The sequence below is a fragment of the Ptychodera flava genome, chromosome 6, assembly GCF_041260155.1.
Source record: "Ptychodera flava strain L36383 chromosome 6, AS_Pfla_20210202, whole genome shotgun sequence".
Classification (NCBI taxonomy): Eukaryota; Metazoa; Hemichordata; class Enteropneusta; family Ptychoderidae; genus Ptychodera; species Ptychodera flava.
Genome location: NC_091933.1, coordinates 11,757,630 through 11,783,414, shown reverse-complemented (window position 1 = coordinate 11,783,414; position 25,785 = coordinate 11,757,630). Strand labels below are relative to the sequence as shown.

Below are 25,785 nucleotides of genomic sequence, written 5' to 3'. Positions count from 1 at the left end.
TTGAATTCATAATTTTTCTCTCAGTCTTGTGTTGAAGATTCAGGGAAAGGAAATATCACCATAGCATTTTGCAGCCGTGAACTGTAGTGATTTTGTCAGTGAGTTGCAGACTTTTAGACGAGCACTTAACTTGTCGTCTGGTACTGCGGGGGTGCCAAAGTACATCTCAAACTGCACAAGTGTGTCTGTGTAAACGTAACAACCTGTCATTACGACTGTGTCCCCCTGTGTAGCTGCCATCTGCAAGCTAGCTGCGCTATTAGCTGCGCTGGATATCAAGATGGCTGCTTACACGCTTGCATATGGACACAGGCAACAGTGGTCAAAGTTCAAAACTAGGTTTGTTTTCATATTTTATGTTACTCTATATCCGCTTCTATCTTGAGAGTTTTTAACACATTTCGATGGAAGTAACCCAATTCCCATTAAGAGCACGCACAATGGTATATTATGTGCGCTCAACAACCAGGAAGTGGTATCTGTGATGTGGTTCGCTGTCAGCTGTTTGCGTTCTTTGCCTGGAAGGTGTGCGTGCATGTGATTGTTGACATGACATATTAAGGGGAGGGGTACCGGTGGTTTTTGGAACTATAATTATTGCCAGAGGCGATTCACTCTTTAACAACGTGGGTAAATGACAAAATGTAAACTCTTATGGTACCAACAACCTCAATATGCATGCATGTATGCACAGTTACACGCACGCTGCAGTTTACGTCGTGTCGGACCATGGAGGTAGCAGCTACACATCATGTATTGTAAAATGGGACTGGTAAAGAAATCGAAACAGTCATCAAAATTCTTCATATTATCACTGAATGCAATATGTATCAAATGAGTGAAACCATATCTGATCGTGAGGGATGCTGGTCTAAAATAACAACAGAGGTAACCGTCCAACGTGTATCCACGCACGGCCCTCCACAAATGTGGAGGGACCGTGATCCACGGCAGGATATCCTTAAGTGGAAGTTACAAGTGCTGCCATTTGCAAACTGCAAGTAACTGTGGTACGAAATTGGAGAAGTCTAAGTCAATGATACAAAAAAAAAAATGCATTGAATACATTGCCTGATTAAATCTGATGCCAGCCAGGTGTAGTTTAAAACTTAATTACCACTGACAAATGCGATGACTTACTTGCATGTGTCAGAAAAGGTCAGATATTACATGGTTTACAGCATTCACTTCAACTGCTTGAATCTTATTGTAGTAAATGGCAACTTTCAATAAGCCTCAAGAAAACAAAAGTTATGGTTTTCAATGCTAATTTTAATCCCCACAAATTTAGTATCTTTATCCAAAGAAAAAATTGGAGATTGTTCCCTCCTATACCTACTTGGGTATTACTTTTACTTCATCTGCGAACTTTAAAAAAGCCAGGTCAGTTTTGAAAAACAAAGCATCGAGGGCGTTGTTCGCTTACATGAAAGCTTTCAACTCTCTCAATGGAACACCAGTTGGGGTTCAATTACATTTATTTGATTCATTAGTAAAACCTGTGTTGCTTTATGGATCTGAGGTGTGGGGTGCTTACTTATTCAGAAAAGTCAGTGTGGAAAGATTTACAGATTATTTTGCAAAACCTGTCAGTGAATTTGAGTCAATTCATATGAAAGCATGTAAACACATTCTTGGCGTTAGTAAAACTGCCAGCATCCATGCTTGTCTTGGTGAACTTGGGCGTTACCCGTTACTGATATCAGTTATTTTGAATGTTATGAAATTTTGGGTTCGCCTTAAGAATTTGTCCAAGGGCAGTTTGCTGTATACTGCATTTGAACTCGAAAAAAGCTTACACAAGAAGGTTTTTCGTGTTTCTTACATTTTGTTGAGTCTGTTCTTCTACTGTGCAATTCTAGCATTTTGAATTGTGAGAAATGTAAACCTTCAACAGTTATCGAACTTGTGAAAAAGTCTTTAAAGTCTAAATTTAAGGAAGCCTGGAAAAATGCCTTGTCAAAAAATAACAAATTAAATGTATACTGTAGTATTAAAAGCATGTTTAAATGTGAAAATTATCTATCACTTGTTAAGTCTCCATTTCACAGAATTGCTTTGACAAAGGCAAGAATTTCTGATCATACTTTTGCAATAGAAATGGTCGTTTTAAAAACATTCCAAGACATCTTAGACTTTGTACCCTTTGTCATTCTGGTGTTGGTGATGAAATCCATTGTATTTTATTATGTCCAAGTAAACCAGCACACACTGTACGAACAATTTACTTAGAAATGATTTTTAACATTCAGAACCAGCTAAAATGCTTTGACAATGATTCTCTTTTTAAGTACTTTTTGTCATGTACTGACAGTTGCATTGTTCATGTTGTTGCAAAATACATGAATGAATTGTTACAGATTTTCAGTCAGAAAGTTTAATTACTTTTGAGCTAATGTGAATGAAGTGAATCTGAAAACTTTTCAGTGTTATACATTTTCTTCCCCTTCTCTTTCTTTCTGAGCCAATGTCATTATTGTGAACACGGCTAATAAATAAATAAAAAAATATTACATATGGTGATGACTAAGGCATGATGAAATGGACAAAGGTATTGGAAATGATGATAGTGACATTGATGATTGCAATGATGATGCACGCGTTTGTTGAAAATACCATGAGATGATTATGGCGCGTAATCAAGGCCAATATTCGAACTCCCAATTTTCAACTATCGAACTCAACATTCAACATTCAAACTCCCAATTTTCAACTATCGAACTCAACATTCAACAATCAAACTCAACATTTGGGATTCCTATTCCCCATTTTCAACTTTCGAACTCCTCATTTTCAACTATCGAACTCAACATTTTACATTCAAACTCCCAATTTTCAACTATCGAACTCAGAGTCAACATTCAACTATCGAACTCAACATTTGGGATTCCTATTCCCCATTTTCAACTTTCGAACTCCTCATTTTCAACTATCGAACTCAACATTCAACATTCAAACTCCCAATTTTCAACTATCGAACTCAACATTCAACATTCAAACTCCACATTTTCAACTATCGAACTCAACATTTTCAACTTTCGAACTCCACATTTTCAACTATCGAACTCAACATTTTCAACTTTCGAACTCCACATTTTCAACTTTCGAACTCCACATTTTCAACTTTCGAACTCAACATTTGGGATTCGTATTCTCCCTAGGCATCCCTAACTTGCTTCATTGTAGTTACCCACGTTTTTCCTTCTGGGCTATACTACGTCAGAACGCGTCATAGATACGTCACATGACGTTTCGGAGTTTTAGAGTTATTCCTATGTGATGTTCTAGAGGGTCCAAAAATATGAACCGGAAACACTTGTGATGCTATAACTTCAAGATTTACCGCCGACCTCCGCCATCACTTAATTTGGTCGCTATCATGTCGTCTAATGACAAGAGCATGCGTGCGTGGCTCGCCATGGCTTATTTTAAAATTAACGACTCACTTGTTAATTTCCACACTAACAGCCAAAACACAACTCAGACACTAAACACACCAAAGCACATACAAGACGAGATGGCTGATGTGTGAAGCCACTTTCCCTTTATTACACCGTGACCACTATGTTCAACATCATGTATTTCACGTTGAGCGGCTTGCACTAGCTGGACAATACGCTCACTACACATTCCAATGCCACTTAACTGTGACAAAAGTCTAACAAGACTCTCACACCTACGTGACACATCTCCCCGTCTGTCAGGCTGGTCAAGGTCAAGTAGCAGCCTAGACAAACTACCACTGACGTGGTCACGAACGAACTCGGTGTCGTCCATGTTCAAAATTAACTGCGAGGTCACCATGTGTTTGGGACTCCCTAACAAAGTGATAAGTAGTTTCATGTAAAATGACACCGACGATTTTTTAAAGTCGTATTTGACTATATGTATGCTCATTTTGGCTTGTGTTCGCTGGCTAGTGGTCTAGGGGGACCTATGACTTCGATAGTTAAAATGGGGAATACGATTCCAAAATGTTGAGTTCCATAGTTGAAAATGTTGAGTTCGAAAGTTGAAAATGTGGAGTTCGATACACTACGGCCCAAAAGTATGCCTCAGTGTACGGTATTCCGCGAAGCATAATTTCTATCGAACAGCGCTCTAGCCGGTCGCTATTGACAACGGCGAACATTGTATCAATTTATTTTCAATAGATTATCGATCGAAAATCTGTTTGGGCGCCGCTTGTGCCGGGCGCTCTTGTGATGAGGTCATGTCATAAACATTTCCACAATAACCCATATATTGACTTATACACTTTAACATCAAGGTATCAGTTTGTTTCCTGTACTGACAGTAAATTGACGACACTGTTTCAGTTTTGGTGATACTTTTACATACGTTTCAGCACATTTTGGCGCACCTCGGCGTAGTTTGGCGCCATTGTGAACGGGGGACTACACGCGAGTGAGCGAGACAACAATGTAACAATTTCGGACAAAAGGATATCGATCGATAACGTTCACTGCACGATTACAGTGGAGACTCTACGCCCGTTCGCCTCTGTTCTGTGTTATTTTTGCAGTTTACTGGAACTTTCATGGTTGATATTCGCCAAAATTTGGTATAATTACAACAACCTGACTGGTATTGGTCTGTAAAATTTAAGAGACACTAACCGATTAAATGGGTCAATATTAGACCCTGATTCTGCATATGCAAACGCCGTAAGATCGCCATTTTATTGAGGGCAAGAGCAAACATTCAGCAATCAAAAAATAAAATGCAACTAAAACAAGTTTCGTCGAGAAATTCAAAAAACTAAAACGACAGCAATTTTGTATATATATCAAGGAAACATCGTGCCACTTTTACTATAATTGGTTCAGAATTGAGAAATTTGAACGAGCGAGAGTTGTACGGTCTGTTCAGTACATAAAACGCCATTGTTTTCTATGGGAAATCGAGCAGATTAGACACATCGTAAAATGAAAAATACATCTGAAGAAAACCGTTGGTTTAACTTTTTCAATTCGCTGTTATTTTTTATAATATTGGTATGACACATATCATGAAGGGTAACTAAAACTCTATGGTTTTAGTTTTTTGAGTTTCCCCCTTATTTTTATGAAATGACGAGTTGAAGATCGTTTTGCTGTTGACTGTGTTTTTACTTGATTTTGCATATGTCTGTTATCGCTTACGTATTTTTGGAATTCCCTTGTGAAATTCTTCCAACAATATTGTAATTGTAAGGGCAGCGTATACGGGAAATAGGACCTGTTGCTCTTTCATTAATATTTAGATGTGCAGCAAGGAAATACGGCGAAATTTTCAACATGACGCGGGAGGTGAAATTGACTCTCTGAACGCGCGCTCCAGTATGTGTGGCGAAAATTTGGGACGCTATTACCGTACAAAATGGGGCGCCTTTGGGCCGTAGTGATAGTTGAAAATGTTGAGTTTGATAGTTGAAAAGTTGAGTTCGAAAGTTGAATGTGTGGAGTTCGAAAGTTGAAAATGGGGAGTTCGAAAGTTGAAAATGTGGAGTTCGATAGTTGAAAATTGGGAGTTCGAATATTGGCCTTGATTATGCGCCATAGGATGATGATGAATATAATTTGCATACTCTCTTACATTTGACCTTGCTTGACCCGTTCATCGCAAGTGCCCAATAAAACAGGTCAGCAATAATCGCCACCAAAAATCATTGGGTTTGGACCAAACCATGGTGGTGAAAGGGGTAAAATTCCATAGAATAGTCGTTTATACTGGGTGTAATATATTTTATCAGTTCAAAAGGTGATGACACTCATGAAAAGATATATATGATAATATAGTTATGTAATATCGTAAATATAACTCTAGCATGCAAAGATATGAAAGCTATTTTGCATAATCAAAAGATACTTACATTTTGCTTCTCTTAATATTGCCAGTTTTGAGTTTGTAACTATATTTATGCGCAAATGATGACTTTGTTAAGAAATATGATTTATACTTAGCGTGCATCTCACATAATTTCCATGCTAGTTTCAATAAAATGTTGGCAACCAGTTGAGTGTCCCTGTTAAAGCAAATGTTTTAGAGGACATTTTGCACACTGTGTAAATTCATACCATGTGCCATGCTCAATCAATACTGAAATAATTGCAACATTTCACGATTATCAATTTTGAACTGAGTTTCTTTTCTCTTGCAGTATGTTATAACTTGTGAAGACATCAAGATGAGCACATCATCCCCTTAACAGTACCTTGTGGTGAAACTAATAGCTCCACACATCATGCCATATCCCCTGTTTGAACTTGCCACTCTCCTTCGAGTGAGAAAGAACGCTGATGGGGATGCAAGCCGCCATATCGTTGATAAACGTAGGGAACAGCATGTCCATGTCCGACTCAGCGCCTTCAGAGAATTCAGGACCAAATGTGTAACTGTGATTGCGTTAATGTGTGATAGTGGTAGGTTTCTATACACTATTGTAACTTAATTGTTTGTATTATATATTTCTTTAAAATACCAGTAAATATCTCATATCGGTACATGCATTAGCAGTGTCACAGGCTTTCTTCAATTGTCACAAGCTGTCAGCAAATCATAACATATTGCCTGAGTTCCTTGGCCATTTTATCAGGATTACCGGTGGTATATCAAGCAAGTTGTAACAAAAATCATACATGTGAATGTTTCATTTCCATCATCATTTATGTGTGTATGTTTTCCATCAAGCAAGAGTGAACCATGTTTTAGTGAACCACCAGTAACATTGGATGCCATCACAATAATGTCTGAAAAAAGTACATACATTTAGCTAAGGCCCCTAGAAATATTGTTTGTGTTTTTGTAAAAAGTGTGGTGACCACTTATTTTCATTGGTGGCTTGGTGCCCCCAGTCCTTGGCAAAAACCACATTTAATGATAAAGCTCAAGTTTTTTCCGGGTGACTGACTTTGTACCATGACTTGACATTTGACGTAAGTTGCAATTTTAACAGACTTCAATTTCAATTGTGAGAATCTTATGAAAGATTCAAAGTGAAGTATGGTAGACGTACATCGACAGTTATCAATAAAAGTTTTCATGTGTGGAAAATAATCTGGTGGTGTTAACTGTAAGCAGCTTTTTAAAGGTGATAGTCTGGTTTTGTATCACAAAATCAGTGACTCATGGTAGATAATTCCTTTTCAATCACGTTTAACTGAAATGAACCATATAAAAACCTTTTGACATCCTCATATCTTTTACAAAATGGAGTCACATCAGACAAACTAGCTACCTTGTTTTGAGTTAAGAAATGTAACAAACAGGTTTTTGCAGTACCCTCTATTAAAGAAAGAAGCTCTTTGAGCTAAGAGTACGAGATCATGTTTCTCTAGAGTCTTTCTCTCAGTGATTCAAATTATCTTCAGATTTTGTCCAATTCCTTATAGCCTGAACCTAGTTAACAGTTTCATGGCCCAAACCAGAAACTTTAAAGCCAAAAGAGAAATAAAAATATTTCTGGTAACATGACCTGCCAGATTTATATTCCAGCAACCCTAAACTCTGTGTTTTTGCTGGATCAAAATTAATAAATTATCTTTGTCAAATTATGTATTAGCCAGCTGCAGTGTCATAGTGAACAAAATTAAAGTTAAAAGTTTTATTGATTAACATTTCTAGATTTTTGAAAACCATTGGATCTCTTTGCCCATCAGTAAACTCTTGCACTATATGCTGATAGTGATGCAGCGCAAAAGTTTGTTTAGATCCAAGATGAAAAAGTTCATGATCTGTATAACTACAGTTTATATTTTTGTGTGATATAATTTTGTAGAACAGTTTTTGAGAATATGAAAAATAATATCACTAGGTTTTCTAAGAAAAACTAGATATTGTATATCTTTTGGTCAGAATAATAATTTGTTTATGATAACAGGTGATTAAAATATTAACAGGAATGACTTTTGGCGAGAGTTGTATAGTGACTGTCATATCACTAGAAATAATTTATCATATCTGCATGAATGACCCAATATCCATTATGTCACGTGATCATTGCAAGACAAAGGCCACTTTATATTTCATAACTACACTACACATCTCTTTCAGCTGAATATATTAATTGTAGATTTAAATTGAAGGTAACTTCTAATCACCTAATTCTGTGATGTAACTTGAAGAAATGAGAAGTCAGTAACAGCAATTACAGTGAAGAATGTTTTAAGTTGTTATGTTTTTGGCCCTGCACAAGTCCTTATCTGTTGTGTAACTATTTATCTACATACTCATGTATGGCTAGAAATAAATTTGTATCTTTAAACAAACAAGCAGAGCAAAATGTAATATATTAATTTTGTGAATTCTATCAGTAAAATGGTGTTAGTGTGGTGGATTTCTAGCTGTGTGTAATGTGAAATTACTGCAATAGAAAAAGCCAAAGAATAATCCATATGCTAGAAAATGATATCTGAAATGTGTTTTACCATGAAATCAAAGTTACTGCGCTGTAACATAAAACAATGCGACTACCGGTATAAGATCAACTTTGGCATTTTAAGCATGGAAACTGCAGTGTTAAATGTGAAGAGAACTAAATATTCAAAAAATATGTTGATTAATATGACATTTGTAAGTTTTGCTGTCTCAATACTTCAAAATATGGCTGATTTGTGACTTACATTGAACATCTACCTGTTCATTACTCAGGCACTTCCGGTTTATAGTAAACAAAATCTAAAACATCATTTAGGTATCGTTTGTGCTCAGTTAATATATTTGAAGTCTTAATGAGAGACCATTTTTTGCACTGCAGTGAGTAACTTGCCAAAGACAGGCTTAGTAGTAATAGTTTCAGTAACCATGCAGTTCTAGATAATTCTATTTTTTACAGTCTTATTTGTTCAGTTTTACATACAATTAATCCCAAAAGTGGCATTCTAGAGGCGATCATCTTCTACAAATGGTATCAGTATGATGTTATATCATGCTACCATACGCCATTTTGATTGGATGAAAGTTCATTCCACCGATGCTAAAATATAGTGTTTATCCGCCTGCAGTGGAGTTTATTGCTTTAATTTAATAAACTTTAGAAAATGATTAATGAAAATCCTGCAGTTCAAATGAATAAGGTGCTCTTACTCTTCACATTTCTTATAGGTTTCTTACTTCTAAGGTATGCAGAAAATGGTAAAGTACCCGTAACAAAGCAAGTCTGCTGGTTTCAGGTAAGATGCAAGCCTTAAAATTGTCAGAGTGCAAATTCATGTAATGTCATTTCAGCTGAGACAATGCAGGAATTTTGTGGTGTTCAAATTAAACACTGGCATAGTAAAGTTTAAATTTTTTTCAGCGCTTGTGTTTCTTGATCTACTGTAGATCAAGTTGCAGATGAGTTGCAGTGCTGTAGTTGACAAGTGAAATTTGTGAAAGCAGAGAAATTCACTTGTTAACAACAACGATAAGCCTTGCTATTATATCAACGCATTGAGATTACAAACCCAATATGTAAGCAATAATGTACCCCTCCCAGCCCACCAAAAAACAAAAGTGAATGACATATACTGTAAAAGGCAAGGCCATTTGAATGTGATCAATTGAATGTGATCAAAGACATTTGAATGTGATCAATTGAACATGGCCATTTATATCAAGAAATGGCAATCAACGCATAGAACCACATTGCTATTAGGAAAAATGCTAAAAATTAAAGATACTGACTTTTGAGTAGAAAGTTTTAGCAGTACCTCGCAAGGTACTTCCTATTGTAATACAAATTAAAATTGTGGAGTGCAAAATTTTCTTGGGTTTATGATGGACCCGCGGTTGGGGTGTGTTAGTACTGTTATTTTATAATTGTGGCGATGCCAGGGAATTTGTAGATGTAGAAAACATCTGGGGCCCCAATGCTTGATAATCAGATACATTATCATTTATAATCTGTGGGTATGGCATCACAAAATTCACTGGTATTGACAACGCTATGATATCATGGACATTTGAATGTGATCAATTGAACATGGCCATTTATATCAAGAAATGGCAATCAACGCATAGAACCACATTGCTACTAGGAAAAATGCTAAAAATTAAAGATACTGACTTTTGAGTAGAAAGTTTTAGCAGTACCTCGCAAGGTACTTCCTATTGTAATACAAATTAAAATTTAACAGGACAGAAGTGGCACATGCGTTCCCAGTTCTGTAAGCTCCCATGGCACATGTTGTCCTAGTTCTGTAAGTTTCCATGGCACCGCTTTCCCAGTTATGTAAGTTTCCATGAAGCCAGCAAATCATGTCATATTTATGATACACTGTTTCCATCTCTCAATTCTTTTAGCACCCAAGTAAACACATGGAATGTATGTCATTTGATCCAAGTGGTGTGTGGTTGGTGTGTGCCTGCAGTGATAACTCTATCTGCATTGTACCTGTGATGGCAATGCTGAATGGGAAAGTGACTGGCAACAAAGCCTGGTCCAGAACAGACTTTACTGTCATTGAACCAACAAACAGAAGAGGCAAGTAACTCTGTAGATCTGATATACATATTGACTGGCCGTGAGGGTAATAACATAGTTACATACATTTGTTAAATCCCTAGGTCCCCAGAGTTACAGTTTCATATGGCTATAGGTGACTCAAAGGCTTACAGGAGCAAAATATTTGTGGTCACTGGAATGTAGACACAATCATTTTGTGTTTTGTACAACCCCTCATCTGATTTCCTCTCTGAAAAAATGTGCAAATTTCTCCGATATCACCTGACTCAGTCTCAGAGGACACTGCAATCTATGTCTACATTGTATACCGTACTTGGTACTTTTCAACCTATCAAACTAACAGTTGTCCAAACCTTCATCTAGTTAGATAACAGTTCCAAAACTCTAACAAGTAAACTGGGTATTTGCATGTCTTTGCATCAAAATGACGCATACCATGCTGAATCACAGTGATTGATAAATCATAACAGAAATTTGGGATGAGGTTTGTTCACAATATCTGATGAAAACACTTCATTCATGTATGATACTGAAAAGAATGAACTTCATCCGATTTGACGTACATTGTATTTTGAAATGGGCAAAAGTATATAACTTTTTACATTGACTCTTTGTGAAGTAAGATTCCAACATAATTGTTGTTCTTACTTAAAGCTAATGTTCAACCATCTAAAACCAAACATCATAAGCAGCTGTGTTTATCAAAAAGAAGCTTAAGAATGAAGATTTTTCTGTAACATTTGAAACCTTTTCCAGAGTAACCCATTATATTTACAAGTAAAGTATTTTTTTATCAACAGCGCCCCCTACCAGTATAGTTTGGTGGCATACGATCGATAACAAAGACATTGCTATCATAGGCACAGAGGTAAGACTAACATATCGGACCTGTGTACTACGTGAGGTTTTGGCCAAACTTTCTGAATTGTGGTACCTAATATGAACATAAATGTACCTGTAAGCCTTTTAAGCTTCAACTACTGCTATTGCTCTGATGACAATTACATCAGGAGATGAACTATTCAAGTATGATCCGATAATAAATAAATTCTTCCGTAAATTGAACTAAATAAATAATTATAAGTTATGACAATATTTGAAATATACCCATCTTGTTGTTTTCAGCTTGGAGAGTTGGTGTTTGTTGATCTCACCTTGAGTCAAGATGTTGCAGTAACAGATGTCAAAGATCAGATCACTTCATTACAGCTTGCAGAGAATGATAGGTGCTCTGTAACATATCTTCTGGTATGAATCTACTTCAATCACTTTGTCAACATTGATGGCAAGGCTTACTGATCTGAACAAAAGACTAGATGATGACGTGAATCTTCTTTTGTCACAGACGTTTCTTTACAGAATTTCCATGTGTATTGTCATACATAGTTGTACAGCAATCAGTTTTGATGTGTGTTTCAGAGGAGGGTATGAATCTGTAATTGCAGAAGGGGTGTTTCATATTTACAATGACTACCAGTGGATTTCTGTGTTGTCATAGTCGCTCTTTCGGTAATATTCACAGAAAATCCTTTGAAGGCATCTTTACAGAATTATTTTCACGGATTGATCATTATTTGTAAATACTAGTACATAGTGTAATTACTGTTGAGTTCTAGGTATATCACATTTTGCACTGGTAGACTATTCCACACAAATACTTGGAAGAAAAGCTTGGTCAACTTTTGATGTGACGGTTAAACACCAGTGTAATAGACTTTCTATGTAATGTTTTACTAGATTCACACTGTGTCTGGTGGACAATGGAGACTTCTGCTTGAGTTACAGCCATCCCAGTGGAGTCCAGGAAGTGAACAAATCATGAAGCTAGGCTTTGAAATGCTAGAAGGACGGGCAGTTTCTTTAGAAACATTTTTACAGTCAGGTAATACTGCAGCTGTTATAAAATTTACAAACTTCTCTCATTCTACTATATTGTGTTGTATTCTTTCTTAATGTGAACATGGATGTAAAAAAATATTTTCTACATCCATGTTGTGAACTGCAAGAAATTCACAGTGCTTCACATACCAATGACCAGAGCAAGATTCATTACTCTGTCTGTTTTTGTGGCGCCACAGATGAGTTTCGAAGTGACTTCGCCCCAGTTCCATTTAAGCAGTTTTCAAATCAAGTGAACTTGGCCGTACAAAGTACAAAGGGAAGAAACTATGTTGCGGCTCACGACAAAGAAACAAACATTTACAAAGTAAGTATAACCAATTTCTTCTGCTTACTGACATCTCAAATCTCTCAAATCTAAAAGCCTTTCACAGAAACTTTCATTTTATACATAAAGTTTCTTGTCAGGCTTCGTCAGCAAGATAGTCTTGCTCAAGTCTGTGGGTATGTTAATACTAAAACAGTAAATTGAAGCAATATACTCCAATAGACCGTCGTATAGAGCGTTTGATGAACGTGATGGTCCACAGACTTGTGAACCTTGTAGGGTTTGGGTTGCTATAAATAATGCATAATGGTATCACGCTTACAAATATGCATGAAAGGCAGGCAGATATACCTAAGGCTTTTTCACGGCCATTGAATCATGTGACTAAGAATTATTCTTTATTACACTGATTATGGAAGTTTTATTTCAAGATTCTCAATAGTGGTTTGTCCCTGATATTGATGATTATGGTGATTTGTCAATCTGTATCTTTGCTTGAATCTCAGGTGTTTGATGACAGTGTTGATAACTGGCTACCACTATATGTGTATCACGTCCCAGCCAATGCAAGTCATATCATACTGACTGACAGACTTATGTTTGCCATCATCCAAAATATGGGAAAGGTAAGCTGCAATCCAGTGTAGTTTTTATAGCTGATAACATACCAGTATACATGTACAGGTTCTCTTGCATATTTTGGTAAATTCCATAACACGTATTCAGGTCATCATGAATGCATGCAAGGAATACTGGATCAAATTTCCAAATGCTTCAAAGTCTTATTTGTGTGCTATGAATATCAATTGAATAAATAGAAAGATACCTCAGAATATGATGATATAGTGCTGAATTTTAACACGGTGTTAGTAGACTAAGTGCTCTTGTGTGTTTTGGTAATAAATGGACATGTAGAATGCTGTGACTTTTATTCTTCTCTGTTTATCATTGTTGTCTGACATTAGTACATGCAGTGTATTACAAATGCCTCAGAGATTCGCAAATCATTCAGCACATTCTTGTAACAGTACAGAAGTATTATTTCCGTCCTAACTTATTGCTTTATGGTGGTAAACACTTAAAATTATTTGAAAGGTTTAGAATGAATTAGGCAGTAAATATGTTGAGAATTGTGCAATCCTAAGACAATGACACAGCATATTGGCAATGTTGCAAATGGTACATCTAGAAATCCATGCAGTTTTCAGTGTTCTGTTTGATACTGGGGTATCTCAAATGATTTAAAACCAGTTAGACTGGTCAATTTATATTCTGTCAGAGCAAGCTTAATTTAATCAAGTTTAAGACACTGAGCAGCATTGAAAATGTGAACAAAATTGCTGAATTATGTCTTAAAACAAGAGTTTGCTTGAATGGCAAGTGAGTCTGAAAAGGTGTATTCTGTGCTCACACAAGATCTCACATTGTACCTGTACACGTAGTTGTTTTGAATAAGTTTGAAGTTATTGATCCATTCAAAGCTTGCTCCGTGCACTCCATGCATTTCCGTAGCTGTACTATCAGTCAACATGACATGTACGGCATAGACAACATGTTATTACACCTTAGTATGCATTATTTTATATCAGCTAGAAATAATGTCACAAACACGTCAGCAAATTTACTGGATATTTTTAAACCCAATTTCTGAGTTACATGTACTACACGCATGCAAAACTCCATCTGGATGTCAGAACCAGCACTTCAAACTCACTTGCTAGTATTCTCCGTGGCACCAAGTAATGAGAACCTGCTTGAAAGCAGAATGGATACATACTGTATGTAATACTGAGCACAAGAGGGCAGTATCAATAAGAATCATATCAAGTAAATTCAGTATCTGTTATTCAGAGAGTCTAGTGACTTGTTTTCTATTCATTCAGAAGATCAGCTGTGTGTTCGAGATGTACCCCATGGCGGATCTGTTTCATGTGTGAAATATTACGATTGTCATTCTAGGTATCTTTGAATGTGATTTCAAATCAGATGTCAGAGACCTCTTCACCGAGTGTGGAAGATGATATCAACATGGATTCAGTGGTACAGCTCTTTAACGTACCTGACAATGAGAAAATACTGGCAGTACACAAAGTCAAATTTCCTGCTGCGTATTTATCAGACAAACTCAAACAAGAGCTCAAAGAGAGGATGCCATCTGTTAGTGGAAGGCAATCAACTGTGCGGCCAGGATTTAGTCCTACAGATTGGTCAAAGGAGTTTCAGAAGGATACAGTTTTAGATGGATGTGTAGTTATAACAGATGCAGCCATATACCAGTGTAGACCGAGGTAAGTCTATTTACCAGGTATGTAGTGCTCAGAATCGTTTATCAGTGAAGGCGTATTGTATGGATATTTGTTTTCACACATCCAAATCATGTTAGAGCCCGTGTTTTGATTGTCAATGAAGATCAGCCTTGTTATGAGTCTACAGACACATCAATTCTGATCACGCTAGGGCCACCCATTATCAATATTGAGTGAACTGTACTGTTACAGGTATTTCATATATTACCATTGAGAAAAAGTGGTCATCATAGTCTTCACTGATCAACTCTGACCAAATTTCAAAATATTTGTAGATATTTTCAACCAATGGTTCTGTCAAATTTTTTTATGATAATGGAAAGATAATCATCCGGAAATCATTCAAGAGACAATTACACATGGAATGATGAACTTTACCAAATTAATTTGATCACATTAAGTGAGAAATCAAGCAATACAAGCCCAATATCTCGGCAGAATACCTGTGCAGGCTGTAAACAAAAGGTGCCTGTTATGTTCTTGATTACACAGGGTTTCACCAGAGGCATTATTTCTGCAGCTAGCTGTGCAATACAGTGACACATCTCTGGCTGAAAAACTGGGCATTGTGCTGGGTTTAGATGTCAATACCTTGTATGAATCAGCTGCCATGCTGAGACTTTCCAAAGGCCAGTTCACTCAGGCCATGAAACTTTTCAGTCTTTCAAAGGTAAGTTACAACTTATGTGTGTATATATTCCTTACTTGCTGTTATTGTGTGGCTATAGGTTTACATGGTACTGACATCAACAATGCAACTTTGGAGTTACACAGTGGGATATTCAAAATTTGATTGACTGTAGTTATTTCTGTTATTGATAATTATTATTTTAATATTACAGCTGGGTAAACGAGAAATTTAGTATATATATCCAAAATTATATGATTTTCTTTGTGTGACACTGCTGTCAACTTTTCATGTATTTGTTACAGTGTAACAATATGAAGAGAGTTAGCAGTTTTGCCAAGTATGGCAGGATGAAAGAAATCCTGACCCATCTCAAGTTGGTTTTGAACAAACCAGCCGAGTTGCTGCCCAATGAAAGGAAACAATTATCCAATCTAGCTGTTCACTGCTACGTACAACAAATAGTGGAGTGTAACGACAAACACCTAGAACTGGCCTTCAAGTAAGTGACGTTGTTGTCATGATTGATTTCAGTGAAAGTCATACATACTGTCATATTTGTATTAAGAATAACTACATATTGTATGTGTGAATCTTGCCTGTAAGTGCTGAACATTGTGCATCAAATGTTTAGTTGCAAGTTATGGTTTTACTGTATATGATAATTGAGTTCTTCTAAATCATCCCCATGCAGAGGTTAAAGGTCACATATGGTACAATGTGTGTAAAATTGGACCAAACTATAGCGGTGAAAGGGTTAATCCAATGTAACCACAAAGATTCTTCACCAGAAATGCACAAATGCATCAGACTTGTTACTGGCATTTCTTTTTCTTATGGGGATTTAATAGAACCATCTCGATGCAGTTTTCATCTTCATTTATCTGACAGGCAGTTTTTAACAGATAGCTTTGACTACGACGAAGTGAGAGCACTGAAATTACTTGCGGAACACGGCATGTATGAATTAATGATGAACGTTGCAAAGGTAGGTCAACATACAATTTATCTGTATAATGCTGTAACAAATGTTAACCTCAAACTCTCTATGGGAATGCACTGAAACCCATCTGGAAGAATGCAACAACATCATCATCTATCATCTATGTATGATGTCTGACCTTCCTCACTGTTAGTACACTGCAAAGACTATCTAAAAAGAAATCAGTTGTACTGTAAAAGTATGTGGAAAAGCCAAGATATATGCTTTGAAGAAACGAAAAAAAATAGGGTAAATGACATTTATTCATAGAATATTGTTGGTCGGGAAGTATGTTATCATGTCAGTAGTCAGTTTACTGGAGGTACAATCATTTCATCTGTTACATTTGGAGTAAGGAACATCATCATGAGCTGAATTTTATAATTGTTTATTTTTGAACATGATAATTTTTACCAACTTCTTTGAAGAAAATCTTATGTACAGCTTATTCTCCAGTTTCATATTCCCATCTCTTCTGTCTTTCTTACGTGTATGATTCAGTATTTTTCACTCCCATGTCTCATCTTTTGATCATTCATCGTCTAGGCTCGAGGTCAGACAGGTCAGGCTCTGGATATCATTATCAACAAGGGAATATTGCAGTTGGACATCGATACAACAACTCAACTGATGTCAGAGGGACTCTCAGCTACCATGGCAACTGCTGCAGGTGCTTTGCTGAGATGTATGACAGCACCAGATTTTGTACATCATCTCTTGACCAAAGTAAGTCGTAAAGTAAACCATCCTTTCAAACATAGTTGATGGTAATCCTACCAGTCAGGTAACCACACCACTGAGATTATCGGAGACATGGCAAACTGTGCCGTATATGATTTCCTATCCCTAGTCAAACAAGCTCAAATATTTGTGAAAAGTGAATAAATACAAAAACAGTTGCAGGTTGCGCGCTACCTTCTGCAGAATTCTGAAGAATGAAAACAATGACTGTACAGTACTAGAGACGGTTTTCACTGTGTTGAAAAATGTGCGTGACAAAAAAATGTAAAATATACATTCTTCTGATTGAAATGTTGTATTCAGATCAGAAAGTAAAGAATAATTGAAAGCATTGCCATCGCAAATATTCATGGAGAAAAGTCACATATACAAACATTTATCTGGGTACAACTTATTGAAGGTGAGAAAAAAGTTAAATCTTTAAGCAGGTTACAAGGGTATAAATCAATTTCAACATTACAATTGGATTTCTTCCCTTAAATTAAGACTGTTTGAAATGAAAATGTTAACAGGCTTCTTTGCAAGAAAAGTTCATTTAAAGGGGAAGTTCACCAAGGATGATTTTTACATATGTGCTAGCTTTGTGGTCACTTACCCCGGAAAAGCTATTTTCGCCATTTATAACTTGCACGATTTTTACAAAAAACCGATAGAAATAGTACAGGAAGTTGCCCATGTAATTTGAATCATGGGAAAAAGCGCCAAGCTTGGAGCTTGCATAATGTGATATGGAAGGCACCATTTTCCCATGGGTATGGCATTGTCCGCTCCCCCAGGCTCAAACCAGGCTGTGCGTATTAACATAACTTTTGTTTATACTGAGTATCCTTGCATAAACGATGAATCACTTATAATAAACTGTCCACTGTCAGATTTTGTGTTGCTGTTTACTACTGTACTACTGTGAGTGGACAATGTGTGGGCCATACCCATGAAAGATGGTCCCTTCCATATCACATGATGCAATTAAGCTCCAAGCTTGGGGCTTTTTTCCCATGATTCAAATTACATGGGCAACTTCCTGTACTATTTTTATCATTTTCGTAGAAAATCGGGCGAGTTATAAATGGTGAAAATAGCTTTTCTGGGGTAAATGACCACAGAGCTACCACATATGTAAAATCATCCTTGGTGAACTTCCCCTTTAAACTTTATAAAGATAAGATGTTATTGCTCTTCTTACAGCCTGAATTTACTCAAAAGTATCTGACAGCAATGAAATCGTGTCTAGCAGAATTAGATGTAGATACGTTACTGAGAATAGCTGAACTGTTTGATCCATCAAGATCCACCATCAAAATGCTCTTACACAAGACAACAGCTAAAAGGAGAAGACGGTAAGATTTTCATCATCAGCTTATCTCAGGTGTTTCGTGAATTTGTTATCTACTGTATATGTAATCAATATCTCCTTCATTTGTCAACACAGTCAGTGTCTATGGTCAAACATTGCCTTTTTTGTATTTTAAATGTTTATACATACGGTAAATTTTATTTGCCATTCAGCAGAATTGTTTTTGATATGGAAAGAATTATCCCGTGATTTTGATAAGGTGATTGATGAAAATGTCACATCCCTTGAAGATTGGAATTGTTTTTACAGTTAACCTTTCTCAATAAATGCACACTTTCACAGTAGTATTGCAGCATCCCATCAAAATCATTTGATCAATACATGAACTTAATATGGCACCACTGTTCATACCGGTATATTAGAAATTATACATGTAACATTCCAACCAGATGATTTTCATTATTTACAGGTCACCATCAACAAGTTCAATATCATCAGCATTCAGTACAGCAAGTGATTCAGCCTACCAGGTAACAATGACTGTATGGAAATCCTAGCCATCTGGTCATGATTGGTCTGTTGAGTTCCTTTCGACATAGCTTTTCTTTCTGTATGTCATGCTGTCTGTGTGCAGCATAGCCGTTTGGGATAAGGCCTGATACTCATATTTGCTGTTCCCTGGTCTGCCTCAGAGAATTATTCTGCTGACTCTGACATACTGATAATATATGGCGTAGAGTGGAACTTTTGAAACATCTATTGTCAAAATGCAGATGGCATGAAATTAGGAAGAAATTAGGATCATCTGCCAAATGCAATCTGTATGCAGTTTTCAAGAAGGCTTATTTGTTAAACTGGCAATTTTCGAAATATTTTACAAAACTTTAAAATACTTTGACTTTAATTATTCTTTTTTCAGAAACGTTTTCACTTCTGACACTTAAAGGCTAGCCTTTGTCTTACAGACTTAGTTAATTTTTTCAGTGCAATAACATATTCTGTTGTGAATTTCTCATGTTATATAAAAGATGGTAAAGTTACTTCAGCATCTGTTATCTAACTCTATCTTTGCACAGGAAACAAATCTTCCAAGGCCTGAGGCTATTATTGAATTCTTCCTGGAAGTACTTCTAGTTCTGAATCACAAGAGAAATGTCCTGAAAAGAACCCATACAGGGTAAGTCAGTGTGAACCCACAGCCCACACAGGGCAAATTAGTAAAACTAATAAACAAGTTGGGTGTGAAACAGACAGGGTGACTTTGAGAGTTGAATCATGCAAAGTCAGCTGTTTGGAACCCTCCTAGTAGAAATTACCAATGACCCACATGGGCAGGGTTTAGGTTGCTATAGTAGGTGTACATGTATGTATCACATGAGTCAGTATGAGTCATTCTGTTGTTGAAATGACAAAATACAGAGTTACACTAATGCAAATTTTGTGTTTATGCTTTCCACAGCATTCAAAATCCCGTGCTGTATGTGATCTATTTAAAGTATAGTCATGTTACAGTAAACCTGATGGAAATGCTTAAAATTGCTCCAAAGTGTTAATTGTGTTACAAACAATATTACAAATAGATTTGTGCTTTGAAGATCCTCTGATTCACTTTGAAGATGTACAATATTTCAGAGATTCAAGATAGAGCCCAGCAAGAGGATTAATCATACTAGAAGGGCACAATATTCAAAACAGAAAGTTATATTTTTGATTTGTATTACAAATGTGAAGATTTTAATGGTAGTTCCATCCTGCAATACATGTATATTGTTATGTTACATTATTGCAGTACTGCTAATCCCAACCCAAGTATATTCTTCAGCGTTGCAAAAAACGTTATTGATCATCCTAATAATCATCATTAGGTAACTTTATCCCTCATTGATTCTATATTGTAAAATAGCCAAGCTTTTCAACATATCACATGATAAAAACCTTAAAGTATACTTTAATCTTATTTTGCGCATCTTGAAGCAGTCTTGAGGATAGTCCATAATGGTCCTGCAGTTGCTTTTAACTTGAAATCTTCGATACTGTACCAGTTCATTTTCAGGCTATCAAGATGAGAATCTCTCAAATGACGTGCCTTCATCACCGTTGAGTAGCCCACGAAGGAGAAGTCGTGTTCCAAAACAAGTGACAGTGCTCAGCTGTGGACACTCCCATGGTGCCGCCATTTGCCATGATGATCTGTATACCTGGGGTAGAGCTCACAATGGAAGGTATAGTATAGTGGTTGCTGTTTTATTTCACCAGGGCAAATTTCCTTACTGCCAAATACCACTGCAGTGTTTTCAGCTTGAATATGTGTTAGAATGAAAAACTTACAACATTCTGTGGTATTGCTTACTTCCATATGTACATCAGAATTTACGTCTATATACACATGTACTGTACAAGTCTACTTATTGCAAGCAATTGCAGTGTTTTCAATTTCACAAATGTTGTGATGAGAAAACAGATCCATTCTTCTCACAAACTAATTACCAAACAGGTCTAATTGTAACCAGATATGAGTACTAATGTTTTCATAATTATATTAGCACAGTGATGAGAAATTTCTTTTGTTTGCACAGACCAACTGTCAAACAGGTCTGTTATTAGATACTTATCTTCACCTATAAATGTATCCATTCACTTGGTTCAAGTTATCTTTCTAGCATGGTTAATTTGTTAATGGTTAATTTGTACGTCCCAACCCATAATCTCAGGTCAGCTGACCAATTTAAACTGTGTCAAAGCAGGTCGCGTACAAAGAAATATGGGGACCGTGCCTTCAGTATTGCTGTCCCCTTCTTCTGGAATATCCTTCCGATTGCATGTTCGTTGTCCCCAAGCCTGCCAAGTTTTAAATCAAGTCTTAAAACACTTCTTTTTAGTTGTGCTTTTAACTGAACTCATCCATTGATGTTTTTGTTTTGTTTTTCAATCCTGTTACCTTTTATAATATTGATTGTATTTTACCCAGTGTCTCTGATCACACTTTTTGTGTGGATTTGGTCGTTATATTAATGAATAAATTATTATTATTATTATCATTATATTTATTTTTATTATACTATGATGTTTTACTCGTTAGATGTTTGCACAGTGATCAGAAATTATTTTGTTGTTTGAACTTGACTTGTACCAAATAATGTGTTTCTGATATATAAATGTACTTGATACATGTACTGTACCGGTACTTCAGTATGCTCCATGCAGCTTGATGAACACAAGTAGGTGAAATGATCATACTGTTCTTACAGACTGGGGCATGGTGAGATTATCTTGGACAATGGTAAAGTAACTCCCTTCCGGGTAGAGACGCTGCATATGCACAGAATTAAAGTACTATCAGTAGCCTGCGGTAGAGAACACACTCTTGTACTATGTCAACAAGGGGTAAGTTGAAGTTATAGCATGGTCGTATGAATTGAAGTCATTTAACCATAAATTACCCAAGGTATCATATTGTTGTTCAGCCTCAAACATGACTGCAATCCGTTGATTCACTTCTAGCAGTATTTAGTACTAACTCCGTTTTCATAGTTGATTTGCAATCAATCAGCTGTCACTAGTTTGTAATACGTAAATTTAGAATCAACTAAGCTCTTCACTGTCCACATTACATGTAGCTGTGATATCGCAGCAGTACTTGTGGCGTGTATCAAACGCGATCGGGTCATTGAGGTCATCGCCACAGTCCCGCTGCGAGTCAACGCATAGGCTTCGTTGGCAGTTTACTACGAGAGCGACCGGTATCGTAGATTTAGCTCGCAAAAATAAAATAGATAAAGCATGCAATAAATAAAATTATACCTACTGTATCACTGACTATCTGAGACTCACCTTCTACTCCTGCTAACGAGCCCGACCATGACAACATGTATTTTCGACCGTTTTTCGTGAGTCGTCGACGGCTCCTGCTTGAATTTGAACTTTTGACCTCCAACGTATTCAGTGCGTTGTACGCGCGATCGAGCAAACATCGTAGAAACCGTCGACGGCGCGGCTCACGGGAAAATGGTCGAAAATACGTGTTCTCATCTTCAAGGAAGTTAGCAGGCATACAGAATGAGTCTCAGATAGTCAATGATAAAGATAATACAAGTTTATTTATTCAAAGGCTAATATAGTTCATTATTTTGCAAGGTAAATCTACGATACCGGTCGGTCTCGTAGTAAACTGCCAACGAAACCTGTGCGTTTGCTCGCAGGGGACTGTGGCGATGACCTCAATGACCCGAGCGCGTTCAATACACGCCACAAGTACCGCTGCGATATCACAGCTATGTCCACATGCACATACATGCTCACAATGAAGTCAATATGATAAAGTGTGTTCAGTGTGAAAGTATTATCCCACTCAGTGTATTCTATTTTAGCCAAAAACCAGACAAATTTACCGGCTGTTTGTTAAGTTTTGGCACTGCCATTTCTCCCATCTAAAGTTTTCTCCTCCATGGTAGGGATTGTGAACCCTCTGCTAGCTTCTTACCTTCTCTTACCACCATCAGTTACAGTTGATCATAGATTTGTAACATTTTCAAACTCTTGCTTTAGTATTTAAATTAACAAATAATGCAGGTCTTCTCTCTGTTTTCATTCAGTACATTTTTTGATTCAAACCTTGAAACCTAGGTGATAGTTTGTTTTTTTGATCCCCAGGTGTATGGTTGGGGTTCTTCCAAGTATGGTCAAGTGGGCATTGGCAGTACACAGACTCAGACTAGACCAGTCTTGTTGACTGAATTCTCCAATCAGAAAGTAGCTGCTGTAGCATGTGGACAGTATCACTCACTAGCCTTGTCACAAAACCACAGGTATGACGTGTTCTTAAAAGTAACTTTCTTTTTAAAACGCTAAAACCATTTTCAGAATACTCGGATTACCCTAGCAAAATGTCCTATATTTTTTGTAAAATCATTTGTCCTCGTACTATTTACAATGACACGAAGATGTTTTGTTTGCGTTTTGATGATTACTTTACAGAAATCAAGTTGCAACATTGAAAGGATATTGGGAAATGTTTACCAAAATGATGTGTACTGATTTAGCATGTATCACTGAACTTGACACTCACAGCTCTTACAACTGTGTCAATCGACACTAGTCCAAAATTGCATATTCCAGTACATTAGTCTGAGTCAGATAAAGAACTTGGACGTCATAGATGCTGCGAGTGTTGTCATGGCAGTGCAAGTAAAATAGAAGTATATTCAGCATATAGGATATATGTAACTATGTAAAAGTGGAAGTAACTAAAAGAAAAATCATAGCTTTGCCTCAGAACAGTACATATTATTATGTATATTTGCCTTTTGATTAAATTTGAATATTGGTAAAAAACAGACTTTCAAAAAAGTTTAGTGTCAGCTTGTTGTTTTCTGACAAAGTTTACAAAAAACATTGTTAGATGTCATTCATCAGTGAGAAAACAAAGGAACAGAGATATCTCTCGCTCTGAATGCTATATGAGGTGTTATGATTCATATTTATAATAGATTTCTGATGTAGATGTATGCCATGAGTGATTGCAAATTTGGTTCATCAGACCTGATCAACCTTCATTTGTTTTATTGTAGAGTTTGGAGCTGGGGTTGGGGAGTGCATGGACAGCTAGGTCATGGCGACCCCAGTGATCAACTTTTGCCCAAACAAATTGAAGCACTCGATGATGCCCAGGTGACGCAAATCTGTGCTGGTTGTTGTCATTCGGCTGTCTTGACCCTGGGAGGTCAGGTCATGACCTTTGGTTGTAATAAGTTCGGACAACTTGGCAATGGTGACACTGGAAAGGAGTCCTTGCCGATCATAGTGGATGCGTTGGAAAATTATAAAGCTGTCATGGTGACCAGTGGTTTCTTTCATATGGTAAGTTCAAGATGAACATATTCCATCTTCAACTCAGAAAGCCATCGAATCTACCAGTTTGGAACTTACACTCTGCTGCTAGGCAAAACATGTGTTCTATGATAATCAGTTGGTGAAATCAATCTCCTTGTGAAAACATTTCCGTCATCTGGGAAAGATCCTAACAAAATGCAGTGTTGTTGAATAAAACAAAACAGTCAGTTCACTCTGTTGTAGTAGACATTCCGTACAGTGATCTACAGTCTAAGTGCAGTCATCACTTGCTAAAGAGAAGATTGTATTTCAATCACATACAATGTACAGCTATTTAAGTATGTAATTTGGAGCAGGAACATCAGTGTTTCCTCCCACACAAAATGGATTTTTAAGCTATTACAGTCATAAACTTGTATAGTAAAATGTTTTCTGTACTCCTTACAAGCCCTACTTATTATTACCAACATCAGGGTATGTCACATTGTCGTACATTAATAGAGGCTACACTTTAAAATTATTATTTTTGGTCCTGTTAGTTGATCTGAAATAATTCCCAAGTTTAGGGGTTATTGATAACCCCTTTCAATAAAGGAAGCGGTGGACAGAAGTACTTATTTATAGCAGCACAGTAAAAAAAGAAAAACAGTGTTATTTAATTTTAATTTTGCAGCAGTTGGTTGGTTTTCTCAATGCTTCACATAAAACTTTGAGAGGTATCGTTGTGCAATGGCTGTGCCAAATATGCATCATCTTATAGTTTTGTATCATTATTTTGAATACAGATTGCCGTGACCACAAATCCACAAATGATTTTTATCTGGGGCAGTCATCCAGCGTCACTCAGACATAAACTATTGATGAGTAAACGGAGACGTGGTGGTCATCAACATCAACCATCTGTCGTTCCACACTCTTTTGAGACAGTGCACCTGACGCCAAGACCAATAGATCACGATATCATGAACAGGATCAAACAGGTAAAAGGAATCCATATATACTTGTAAGCAAGTCACAAAACACTTGGTATATTTAAATTTGTACAAGAGTTATTACGAGTAGTGACTTCTCATAAAATGAGATGTATAATTGTTTTGGTAGGTCCATTATAGTAGACCGATTATGCATAATTTTATCCTGTTTGATTAATAATCTTAACAACTTAGTCCAAAACAGATTCAAATATGTGTTCTCCATTCAATTTTCAACAATTTAGATGCCGTAGTTTATCCCAGACAATTCCCGTCACTTTTCCAGATGTGAAGGTAGCAGAAAGCCAACTTTCTCATGCCTTAATCTTTCCACCCACATAACTTTGCCAAATCCCATGGTGTTCTAACTTCGAATGACAGTCAGCTGTTGCAATTGGATGGCTTGTAAATTAACCCTGTGTCTTTGTATCATTTGGATGA

General features: G+C 36.7%; 1 protein-coding gene across 1 annotated transcript in view; it reads left to right on the top strand.

Moving 5' to 3' along the window:
* Window positions 1-229: 229 nt before the first annotated feature.
* The window catches only part of LOC139134839 (uncharacterized), a 36,538-nt gene continuing 10,982 nt past the window's right edge, over window positions 230-25,785 (top strand). Inside the window, exons 1-22 of the mRNA XM_070701899.1 lie at window positions 230-339; window positions 6,143-6,404; window positions 9,085-9,152; window positions 10,264-10,444; window positions 11,227-11,294; window positions 11,552-11,674; window positions 12,164-12,308; window positions 12,505-12,632; window positions 13,100-13,219; window positions 14,553-14,881; window positions 15,392-15,569; window positions 15,833-16,029; window positions 16,419-16,515; window positions 17,056-17,235; window positions 18,436-18,587; window positions 19,014-19,074; window positions 19,621-19,721; window positions 20,587-20,766; window positions 21,793-21,928; window positions 23,195-23,349; window positions 24,112-24,400; window positions 25,159-25,353. Of these exons, the coding sequence (XP_070558000.1) occupies window positions 6,227-6,404; window positions 9,085-9,152; window positions 10,264-10,444; window positions 11,227-11,294; window positions 11,552-11,674; window positions 12,164-12,308; window positions 12,505-12,632; window positions 13,100-13,219; window positions 14,553-14,881; window positions 15,392-15,569; window positions 15,833-16,029; window positions 16,419-16,515; window positions 17,056-17,235; window positions 18,436-18,587; window positions 19,014-19,074; window positions 19,621-19,721; window positions 20,587-20,766; window positions 21,793-21,928; window positions 23,195-23,349; window positions 24,112-24,400; window positions 25,159-25,353 (3,261 nt within the window). The 5' untranslated portion in view covers window positions 230-339; window positions 6,143-6,226. The remainder of the gene's footprint in view (window positions 340-6,142; window positions 6,405-9,084; window positions 9,153-10,263; window positions 10,445-11,226; window positions 11,295-11,551; window positions 11,675-12,163; window positions 12,309-12,504; window positions 12,633-13,099; window positions 13,220-14,552; window positions 14,882-15,391; window positions 15,570-15,832; window positions 16,030-16,418; window positions 16,516-17,055; window positions 17,236-18,435; window positions 18,588-19,013; window positions 19,075-19,620; window positions 19,722-20,586; window positions 20,767-21,792; window positions 21,929-23,194; window positions 23,350-24,111; window positions 24,401-25,158; window positions 25,354-25,785) is intronic.